This window comes from Trachemys scripta, chromosome 7, assembly GCF_013100865.1.
Source record: "Trachemys scripta elegans isolate TJP31775 chromosome 7, CAS_Tse_1.0, whole genome shotgun sequence".
In the NCBI taxonomy this organism is placed as follows: domain Eukaryota; kingdom Metazoa; phylum Chordata; order Testudines; family Emydidae; genus Trachemys; species Trachemys scripta.
In genome coordinates, this window is record NC_048304.1 from 24,518,793 (window position 1) to 24,530,882 (window position 12,090).

Sequence of the window (12,090 nt, forward strand, 5' to 3'; positions counted from 1 at the left end):
AAAATATATATGTCTTCATGTAAAGACACAAACACAATTTACAAATCCAGTTTTCCGTTCTATTTATTTTTCTGAATACCACTATAAAATTAAAACCATTCAAGTTCATATAATTTAATTGTGCATTAACCAAGTTTCCAGTTATGATACAAGTTCATACCTCTATGCTTTTATCTACCCGAGCAAAGCATACACAAGAACAATTTTAACATATATATATTTGTAACTTGAGCATGAACCACCACATATAAATGCCTTCACCAAGAAAGTGTTCTCCTCTCCCACTTTTGTCATCCCATTGATCTCACACTTGCATGAGTGCTGCTTTTAATCACTATATTACCTGTGCGTATTAGATTATAAATGCTTTGGGGCAGGGATCTTATATGTTACGTATGACATACCTACAAACATATATAAATCAACATGTGTTACATGTTATTTATTACAATAGGAATATACTTAACAAAAACCCTCATAAAATATTTTAATTTTGGTAGATATTAATAAATATTTAAATATACTTACTCTGACCGTAACCGGGCTTCCATACCATCTGGGAGAAATAGTTTTATTGTGGAGACTATACATCCATGGGTAACTGAGAAGAAATAAGAATACTGTGAGTCTTAGTAATCAGTTAATAAGACATTATTTATTTAATTGAAGTGCAAACATGGTTTAAGGAAATATGCAGCTATTTCACAATCAAGGAACACTGAGGTGGATGAGCAAGAGAAGGAAGGGGAGGTCTCTAAGCACTGACCCCTACTGTCTGGGTCTGCCTGCTCATACCTCCCCATGAGAAAGCAAAAAGGTATCAGTCAGAAACTTGAAGACTTGATGCCCTGTGCCGATTCCTGACCTATAGTGTAGTTCCAATTCTGGGTCTTCCACAGCCAATAGTACCTGCACAATTTTTCCCCCCAGACAACTAGCTCTGTCATAAATATAAAGGGAAGGGTAACAACCTTTATATATGCAGTAACATCAAATCCCTCCTGGCCAAAGGTATAGAATCACTTACCTGTAAGGGGTTAATCAGTTCCATTAACCTAGTTGGCACCTGACCAGAAGGACCAATGGGGAAAGAAGATACTTTCAAATCTGGGGGGGGGTAGTGGGGAGAAGAGAAAGGTTTTGTTTGTGCTCTCTTTGTGTTCCCTCTTGAGACAGAGAGAGAGACCAAGCAGGTAATCCAGCTCCTACTAAAATTATAAATCTAAAATTCCAGAATTGTAAGTAATAGCAAGGAAATACATTAGATTATCTTGTGTTTTAGCTTGTGAATTTTCCCTATGCTAAGAGCGAGGTTTCTTCCTGTTTTGTAACTTTAAAGTTAAACCTAGAGGGAAATCCTCTGTGTTTGAAGTCTTTTTATTAGCCTGTAAAATTACCTTCCATCCTGATTTTATAGAGGTGCTTCTTTTACTTTATTATAAAAAAAACAAAACAAAACAAAAAAAAAAAAACAAAGTTCTTCTTTTAAGAACATGATTGTTTTTGTGTCCCCTAAAAACCCAAAGGTCTGGTCTTTGCTCACCTCGTTAACCTATTTGGTGGATATATTATTCTCAAGCCTCTCCAGGAAAGAGGGTAAGGGACTTGGGGGGATACTTTGGAGCGTGACAGGGCTCCAAGTGGCCCCTCTCTGAATGTTTGTTTAAATCACTTGGTGGTGGCAGCAATACCGTCCAAGGTCAAGGAAAGGAATTTGTGCCTTGGGGAAGTTTTTAACCTAAACTGGTGGAATATAAGCTTATGAGGGTTCCCACATCTGTACCCCAGAGTTCAGAGTGGTAAGGGAACCCTGACAAGCTCTCTGTAGACAAGAAAGTTAAATACAGATTTCAAAACACAACACTGACAACATGAGAGACTAGGCAAAAAATGGGAGTATGTCTTAACTGAGTTTAGGTGACAGGAACGGAAATTCTGGAAGTACAGAAAATGATGAACACCATCCTCTGTTTACTGGGTAGCTTTGTAGGAGTGTATCTGGAGATTAGAAGTTAACAGGTAAAATAAATATTTCCATGTTGCCAGACATGAATTTCTAACACCTGGGATCTGCCTAGCAATCCCTGTTTCAAAGGGGTCAAAGGAGGGTAGCACAGAGGAGCTATTTGTTTATGATCTTCCTAAGGATGCACCTGCTGAAGGATGCATCCAAGGACAGAGAAAGAATCTCTGCTCTGGAATTCTTGTAGAACTATGTAGCAAGGACCACGAAACCACCCTTCAAACCCCTCTCACATTTCAGAGAAAGAAGAAAACACACAGAGGAGTGGGGTCTAATTACCCTTGAACCAAAGATACCACTTAGAGTAAGATATGGAAATCCAATTTATATTTCACTTATACCACATCAGAAACAATCGCTCTCTCAGATATTCTTCACAACTTGGTTTTATCAAGAAAGATCATTCCATGGCTCTGCAAATATCCACATAACATCTGTATTTTTCTGTATGATTCTTCAGATTTGGGAAGTGAAATCTCCTCGGTAATAGGGATGGGACGGTATGGACTGTTCGAGACATTTTCTTATAATAAACTAACTATGAATAAGCACAGGATAGGTCAACTAAACACAAAATCACTCACCTAAAAACACAAATTATAAATATCAACATTTATTAACTTTCAAGGCTTATAATTTCAGAGATATGGTGAACCTGGATTTGAACAGAGGGGAACAAATATTTCATTAAGACAGCTACCTAATGGAAGCTGGAACTAAGGGAAAGGTAACCCAACAAGAGAGTTAATTCTTCCTTGGTCTACATCGAGTGCCAAGATACGAACTTTTAGAGAAGTATTTTCTTGTCTTTAGCATCTATCCTCATTAAGATCCACCTGAAAAATGTTTACATTTGTCAGAGAAGACTGGACAGAAATTCAGTTATTTTCATGAGATATGTCGTGTCACCAGAAGACATTTGTCCAGGTCTGCAATTTCTTGGCTTTGGACTCACCGAAAGAGCAGGGAATAGTCTTGGGAATTTAAACCCCACTCTTTCTAAAGCACTAATCACAATAAGAATGCATAGATATATTCAATTATAGGGAGGAGTAGTCAAATGCCTTTCGCAGCACAGAATCAAATCTTTCTATCAAGTATATATTTAGGAAGTATCGCTTTCAAGGGGAACCACTGACCACATTTAAAACTAGAGACTACGGAGAGCCTTATCTTCAAGTAATGGTTTCAGATAGTCCTTTGGGAGTTTAAATAGATCCTGAAGGCAGGTCTACACTTAAAATGCTGCACTGCTGTGGCACTTCAGTGAAGATGCTACTACATCAACAAGTGAGCTTCTCCCATGGGTGTAGTTAATCCACCTCCATGAGAAGCCACAGCTATGTCAATGGGAGGGCATGCTGGCTACATTGGGGGTTAGATTGGTACAACTATGGTGGTCCAGGGTGTGGATTTTTCACACCTCTGAGTGACGTAGTTATACTGATGTAAGTTTATAATGCAGACCTGGCTTGAGACATTAGAGGTGGCCAGGAATTTGGAATGTGGATTTTCCCAAATAAACTAAGGAATCACTCTACTGCAGGATGTATGAGAAGATAAATTATTTTCCAAAGAAAGAAGGGCACTTGAATGAAGATCTTTTTGAGGAGGGTGCTCTAATGGGACAATGACTGCAGAAAGTTGTAGGGCACTGGGTAGGAAGCATGTGCTTTTAGGTCATCCATCTTAAAATTTCTACCTATTTCTTTCTTTCAATTCGGAATGACAGGAAAAGAAGTCCAGAAAGCTCAAGTAAAGGCAAAGTCCAACCCAGGGCTTGGCTGAAGTGGTATCTATTTCCTTCCTGTCCATTTAGTATCCATACATTTGCTTCAGAGATAACTCTAGAGAAGAAGATTTTGGTTTTCTGTTCCCTCTACATCCTGCTGCGTTGAGAAGTCTGAGAGACCAGGGATGGGATGGCGGGAGAGGGTATACTTAGCAAGAGGAGTACATTACTGCTTTAGAAGTATGACGGAGATGCAATCTCTGGCTCGCAAAATGAAGTCGCAAAAGGAGAACTCAAGGAAGACAAAGACATTGCAGAGAAGCTAAATTAATCTTTTGCATCAGTCTTCACTGCAGAGATTGTGGGGGAGATCCCAACACCCAAGCCATTCTTTTTAGGAGACAAATCTAAACTGTCCCCGATTGAGGTGTCAGTAGAGGAGATTTTGGAACAAATTGATAAGTTAAACAGAATAAGTCACCAGGACCACCTCGTATTCACTCAAGAGTTCTGAAAGAATTCAAATACAAAATTGCATAACTACTAACTGTGATGTGTAACCTCTTGCTTACATCAGGCTCTGTTTCAGATGACTGGCAGACAGGGCTGGCTCCAGCTTTTTTACCGCCCCAAGTAGCGAAGAAAAAAAAAGCCTATCGGTGTTACTTTGGCGGCAACTCAACTGCGCTGCTTCATTCTTTGGCGGCGGGTCCTTCACTCCCTCTCTTCCTCTTCGGCAGCAGCTCAAAGAGGAAGAGAGGGACTGAGGGACCCACCGTCGAATTGCTGCCAAAGACCTGGACGTGCTGCCTCAAGCACCTGCTTCCTTCGCTGATGCCTGGAGCTGACCCTGCTGGCAGATAACTAATGTAACATCGACTTTTTAAAAAGACTCCAGAGGCAATCCTGGCTATTACAGGCTGGGAAGCCTAACATCAGTACCAGGCAAATTAATTGAAACTATACTAAAGATCAGAATTATCAGACAGATAAACATGATATGTTGGGAGGAAAGTCACCTAGACTCTTGTAATGGGAAAACATGCCTAACCAATTTATTAGAATCTGTGAGAGTGTCAATAAGCATGTGGACAAGGGTAATCCAGTCAATATAGTGTATTTGGACTTTCAGAAAAGCTTTGACAAGGTCCCTCACCAGAGCCCATCAAGGAAACTAAGCAGTCACGGGATAAGAGGGAAAGTCCTCTCATGCATCAGCAACTGGTTAAAAGATAGAAAACAGAGTAGGGATAAATGGTCAGTTTTCACAATGGAGAAATAGTAGGACCCCCCCAAAGATCTGTACTGTGACCTGTGCGCTGTTCAGCATATTTATAAAACATCTGGAAAAGGGGGTCCACAGCGAAGTGGCAAAATTTGCAGAGGATACAAAAACCCAAGACAGAGGATGCTGAATGCAGAGTTACAAAGGGATCTCACTAAACTCTGACTGGGCAACAAAATGGCAGTTGAAATTCAATGTTGGTAAGTGCAAAGTAACACACATTGGAAAACATAATCCCAATTATGCAAACAAAATGATGGAATCCTAATTAGCTGTTACCACTCAAGAAAGATCTTGGAGTCATCGTGGATAGTTCTCTAAAAAACATCCACTCAATGTACAGTGGCAGTCAAAAAAGCTAATGTTCGGAATCACTGGGAAAGGAATAGATATAAGACAGAAAATATCATAATGGCACTATATAAATCCAAGGAACACCCATAACTTGAATACTGCATGTTGTTATGATCACCCCATCTCAAAAGAGATATATTAGAAATGAAAGAGGTACAGAGAAGGGCAACAAATCTAATTAATGGTATGGAACAACTTTAACCCTTCTTTGTATGAAGAAGACTGGGACTGTTCATCTTAGAAAAGAAGACAAAGGGGCGATACAATAGAACCATGAATGGTATGGAGAAAGTGAATAAGGAAGCGTTATTTAGCCCTTTATATAAACACAAGAACTATGGGTAACCCAATGAAATTAATTGGCAGCAGGTTTAAAACAAACGTAAGGAAATACTTCTTCACACAACGCACAGTCAACCTATGGAACTCCTTGCATGTGGATGTTGTGAAGGCCAAAAGTTCATGGAGGATAGGTCTATCAATGGCTATTAGCTAAAATGGTCAGAGACGTAACCCCATGCTTTGGGTGTCCCCAAACTTCTGACTGACGGAAGCCAAGACTGGAAGGCAGGGAATGGATCACTCAAAATTACCCTGTTCTGTTCATTCTCTCTGACACATCAAGCACTGGCCGCTGTCAGAAGACAGGATACTGGGCTAGACAACCACTTGTCTGAACCAGTATGGCCATTCTTATGTTCTAAACGGTAGCAATGGGGAGTGACAGCAGCAGAGGGCGTCAAACCTTGAACCATCTGATTAGCCAGCTACTACCACAAACTACCAAGTGAGAAGTATACAGAAGAAGGTAGAGTCTAGTCCGGGGGTGGCCAACCTATGGCTCCGGAGCCACATGTGGCTCTTGAGAGATTAATATGTGGCTCCTTGAATAGGCGCCAACTCCGGGACTGGAGCTACAGGCGCCAACTTTCCAATGTGCTACAGGGTGCTCACTGCTCAAACCCTGGCTCTGCCCCAGGCCCCGGCACCACTACACTCCTTCCCCCAATGCCCCCCCCTTCCCACAAGTCTGCCGCGCCCTTGCTCCTCCTCCCCTGAGCCTCCTGCACACCACAAAACAGCTGATCGTGGCAGGTGGGAGGCACAGGGATGGAGAGTTAGGTGCTGATCGGTGGTGCTGCTGGCGGGTGCGAGATGCTGGGGGCGGAGGGGAGCTGACGGGGGCTGCTGATGTATTACTGTGGCTCTTTGGCAATGCACATAGGTAAATTCTGGCTCTCTCTCAGGCTCAGGTTGGCCACCCCTGGGCTAGTCTATAAACAAACAGCATTCAAAGCACAGGAGAAATACAAAAATAGATACCCAAAAACATGAAACAGCAAATTTGCCAAGTTTTAATAAAACAAACTCACCAATCAAAGGTTTATGTCATTCTGAATATCACTGAAAGTGGAAGTAGAGGGCAACTAGTGCTGCTTAATTTGTTTTGTCACTTTTATTTGCTAGTTTCTCATGTGCAGAATAATGATTTTGAAATGTCTTTGTATGAAATGGAGATGTAATTGCTCAATTCATGTTCTTTGATACTGAATGTTCAAAAAAGAAAAATAGATAGCCACATAACATTCCATTCAGTTACTCAATGAATGATCAAACTTAAAGGTGATACATAATACATTTTTGCGTTTTGTAGCTCAGGACCATAACTAGAGCGGGGCGAGTGGGGCAGCCGCCCAGGGCACAGAGGAGCCCTCCCCCCCCCCTTGCAATCGCAGGCCCAGTGACCCTGGTTGGAGCATGCTCTCCCGGTGTCACAGGCAGGCAGGGCACTGAGTGTGCTGCTTGGCTCATACTGAGCATGCTCACATGAACCGAGGCTGGGAAAGCTTGAGGTAGCCAACTGCGATGGGTGTCCCTCTATCAGAATTCGCTGCTCGTGGATCAATGAGCCAGGAAGTAGAAAATTGTGACAAGGCAGCAAAAAGAGAACATCTATGGAGGTCCGTAACTGCTACTTGTAGCAAAATCTGTCAGTGGTTTTTGACATTGCATACTGCCTTCTGGCAGGAGGCAACAGTTTTTAAATTGTGGGGTGTCTCCCCTTAGGGAGACGCAGCTCACAGTTTGAAAACCTGTGCGCTAAATGGAAGGCAGAAATCTGGGAGGGCATATGACCCCACATGCCGCCCATGCATTGCCTCTAGGGAGAACAAATATGCTTGCTCACCCTGAGCACTAAAATGCTTAGTTATAGCTCTGTTGCAGCTTGTGTCATGTACTAAGAGGGACTGTCAACTTAAAAGTCATGCTTTTGTCTGATTTTTCTTCCTTCTTACTTCGTGTAATAATAGCTATGGTAACTGAAATTATTTCAAGAAATACGTTTCTCTCGTTTCAGTTTGACAATTCTGTGCTTTTGACAGCAGCATGTATGGTCAGTTTCCCCATTTATGTGGGACCTTCCACATAGCAACACGGGAAAAAGAAAGATTTTTTAAAATAGAAAAACACAATTTTAAAAATGGCAGGAAGATTCGGAGGCAGATGTAATATCTAAAGGTACTTTGAACTTTTTTAAAATTGACTAGGTTTCATAACCAGTCAGGACCAAACAGGAAATATTCATTGCTCCCTTTCATAAATATAGTTATGCTATGAATAGTTAATCCCCATCTTTAAAATGGAAATTAGGATTGACCCGATTTCAAATTGACAGTGTCCCTTTAAGAAACGGTTATTTTGTTAAACATGTAAATGTGAGGAACAGAAAATTCATGGATCACTTCCAGATTATTTCTCAGAACCACTATAATATAATTCAATGTATCAGGTACACAGAGTACATGGATGTAATATTTTGACATTTACTAAAATGTAAATAATCGCTATAACAAAAAGCAAGCCATCACCAAACAAAGCAACATGCAGAGAAATGTTGACAGGGTGAGCAACAGAGAAAACATGCACTAAGTAGGGAAAAAGTGAATAAGCCTAGGTGCTCACCAATAACGTAACATAAAGAGCGTAACTTTGCTAGTCAAGTTAAGGAAAAAAAGTTTGGAAGAACTCATCTCTGGCCTAGGTTAGGGATACTAGCTCAGCACCAGGAATTTGAGGAACAAATGCTTATACTATAACCCAGTAGGGGCAACATTACCTTTTTACATGTGCAATTATTTGGATGAACCAGACCAAAGTGGAATTCTTCTCTATTGGGAAAACTGGTTACTCAAACAAAATGACCTTTACAATAAAAGCAGGTTATAATGATAACGATATATGTCCAAAGGTTTTCAAAAGCACAACTACTACTCTTTGCCTGTACAATCACCACATTATCAGCACGTAATTGTTTTTCAGAAGGCTAAAATGATTAATGTCTGTATAAGATGCTATATAAATATCAGAATTGAATTTAGTTTTAAAGGAGTGTCACTACTTTTATATGGCATATTGTCTGCATTTTTTCTATTATTATTATTATTAATAATAATAAGAGTAATAAGAGTAATATTATAGTAAACTAAAAAATTAACAAAAGAATGTATTGTTTCTATTTGTTTACTACGTGCATTTTAACAGCCCTTTGTGTTTTCTGTATAGTCAGTTCATCATGCTGCTGTTCAGCTGTAGTTCCTCTCATGTGCACTGGCATGACGATGTCACTCTCATTCATGCTCTGAAGGGAGCTAATGTGTATGTTCTTTCCCAGGAACTGCATTAGTTCATTAGTAACAGCAGTGCAATGTGTGGGGTTTCTATATTCATAGTCTCCTTATTGTGGACTTCTGCATAAAGCTAGGGATGAACAGGAGATAGGAAGGCAGCAGGGGAACCCTACCCTTCTTCACTCTCCAAGCCAATGAATGGGGGCAGGGAGCACATTTTGTGATATCATTGGTTAACCCAGTCTCCTCCTTACTGGAAAGTAGCATGAATATCAGGAAAAAAAATTATTGCATTTTAAAAAATAAAAAATTTCAGAGCACATTATATAAAGAGTACAATATAAAAATGTTTTTTTAATATGTCAATTTCAAAAATTCAAGTGACAGTGTTCCTTTTAAAACGTTAGCATAAACTCTTAGACTCAGTTATAAATCAACAAGTTATGTTTGTACTTGTCAATTGACTTAAAAATATTCCTTAAGGCTTAAGACAGGGTTAAGTTTTCAGCCCCGATTTTAAATGGGAAGTTAATCAAATGAATGACAGACATCTGTTCTGACTGCCAACTTCTCTCCTCATATAGTGGTCATTGTAAATGAATAAAAGAATGTTTGGGTTACATGAACTTATTTTTAAAATTAGGTATGCAACCAGTACATAGGAAGCTTTTAAATAACCTTCCTTCAAACAACCCATGTACGGAACAGCTTAGGTTTACCAAAATGAAATTAGTGAAATGACTGGATTGCAATATAGTATAAGATACTGTGGTATTTTGAAGGAAGGATTTAAAACCATGAAACTACTTATTCTTGCCATACTTGGAACGCATCTCCTTAGCTGCATTCTCCAGAAGATTTTACATGATTTATCTTAATTTGTAGATATTGACACAAGTAATTGAGACTCACCTTTCTTTTCACAACATGAAAGTTCAAAGTGTTCTCTTCAACTAGCTCACACAGCCTTTTGATTGGACCCAGATACTCCAAACTCTAGCACCTGCTCTTTTAGTGTAAGCAGCAATTTTTGCCAAAAATATAACATTCCCAAGTTTATTTGCGGTGGAGTGTACTCTATGGTACAGTGCATTCTACATATTCCTGGAATGCATTATATATGGCATTCACTGATTGTAGATCTAATGGCATTTTTAAATAATTCCCAGGCAAGTCTGCAATGCATAAATGTTGCTTCGTTTTTTACCCACAACACTGGCTCCTCATCAAAATCAAGTATGCAGAGGACTGAAGGACACTTGATAAAATTTCAAGTTGGGTAGGTTATTAGATAAAATTCTTCAAATCATCAAAATGGTGCTTAAACTCAATTCTAATTTTTTTCTTTTAGTACAAAAAAAATAAAAATGTTTAGTTCAGAAAGGAACTCAGGGGATGTATATAGTAGAAACATTTGGGATGAAAGTAAAAAGCAGAGTTCATTTGGCTGACTTTTACTCCCACCATATTCTGAAGGTAATTTACAACCCTAGAAGACCTTTCCGATGCCTTGCTGAATTACTCCCCAATTACTTGACAACATATTCCTTAATTCTCTATTGAATTTTTCTTAATATTTTAGTGTCCAATATAAACTGCGAGGCTAGAGCCACACACATACAAATAAATAGGGGGGAAAGAACACACATTAAACAGCAGCATGAATTCATAATCTCATCCTAGTCACCTTATGCCCTTTAAAATTTCTGCTATTCTGGGATACTACTGAGTAAGATACTATCTCATCTGAAGTTAATCCAGAATTTTCCCTCAAATATCAATTTATCTTAATACTCTCTTCTTCCTAATATAAGGTTTTTGAATATCATCTTTATAAAGAAAGTGAAGAATTTTGGTACAGCAGTAGAGACTAACTTTATGCTTCCATTGAAGAACTTAAATTTTTCTTGCCAAACTTCGTGTTGCTGAATAAATAATTCATTCAGCATTCTTTCCAAGAATGGCCAGAATTCTGATGTAAGTCAGTCATCTAATGAGCACTCATTTTCTTAAGAAATTTCATGAGGATATATATATTATAAGCCTATTACAAGCTCATGCTAGAGTAAGCCCAACAAAGAACAAGAAATGAAAATCACTATTAGAAAAATAAGCTGAACTGTACATAAATGCAGAAGAAAGGGGCTAGGGACAGCAGGTCTACCAATTAACCCAGAGAGGCATCTTTTATCTTAATACAGGACTTTCATGAGTGTGCATGCTTGAGCACGAGAGCACAAGTTCAAGCTGGAGGATGAGGCATTTCTTTTTCATTTAGCAGTCACTCAATTAGCAGCAGCATATCTCTAGCTTTCCATCAACTTTTCATCCTTTTCTCTCTCAATTTCAGAGTGCTCCAAGTAGCAATAGCAGCAAGGGGAAGAAAAAAGAGTCAGTCAGCAAGAGCCTCATCAGTTTCAAACTACTGCTGACCATGCCATCAAGAAATACTTGATGCAAACTACCATCTGCAGCAGCACCATCCTATTGTTTGAAAATAGCGTGGGATTCTCCTATCTGGAGGGTAAAAACATTGGTAAAAACCACACAGGAACCCCTAGATTTCCCTACAATACCACAGCCTATTTAAAACTTTTAAGTTTGTTTGTTTTTCCCATTGAAGTTTTCTGTGTAATACAATGTTCCCAATAAGTATACCTGACAATTGAAGTTAAAAATAGAAACGAAAAAAAGGTGATCCGTACCCTTACCTTTCCGCGTGTTCTCGGTCACATCTACACCAAACTGGATGATGTCACCAGACAGAATCTCACATGGTGGGCTTTCCTCAGATCCTCTACTCAATCTCTGACTGTTTATGAAGGTACCATTACTACTCTTAGTGTCTTGAAGATAGAACTGTAAAGAAAAAAATTACACTGCAATAAGTTATCTGCAAGAAGAAAGTTTGATTAAATGGAAGCTACAGACAATTTCCATTCTACTATAGAATGTCAAGTTAATACACAAGCTAGGAATAAGAAATACTTCTTTTTGCAAACTTCACATTTTACATTATGTCTATACTTGAATTTTAGTTGTGTTTTAACACACACGAATATCAGTT

The 12,090-nt window shown here is 39.2% G+C and overlaps 1 protein-coding gene across 25 annotated transcripts in view; it reads right to left on the reverse strand.

The window, feature by feature from the left end:
• The window catches only part of SLMAP (sarcolemma associated protein), a 157,169-nt gene that overhangs the window by 72,210 nt on the left and 72,869 nt on the right, over positions 1 to 12,090 (reverse strand). For 15 of the 25 annotated variants that reach the window (XM_034777668.1, XM_034777687.1, XM_034777686.1 and 12 more), the window contains exons 3-4: positions 11,729 to 11,882; positions 529 to 601 (exon numbers count right to left, since the gene is read on the reverse strand). In XM_034777668.1, the coding sequence (XP_034633559.1) occupies positions 529 to 601; positions 11,729 to 11,882 (227 nt within the window). The remainder of the gene's footprint in view (positions 1 to 528; positions 602 to 11,728; positions 11,883 to 12,090) is intronic. The other 10 variants (XM_034777691.1, XM_034777681.1, XM_034777692.1 and 7 more) reach the window with 1 other exon arrangement.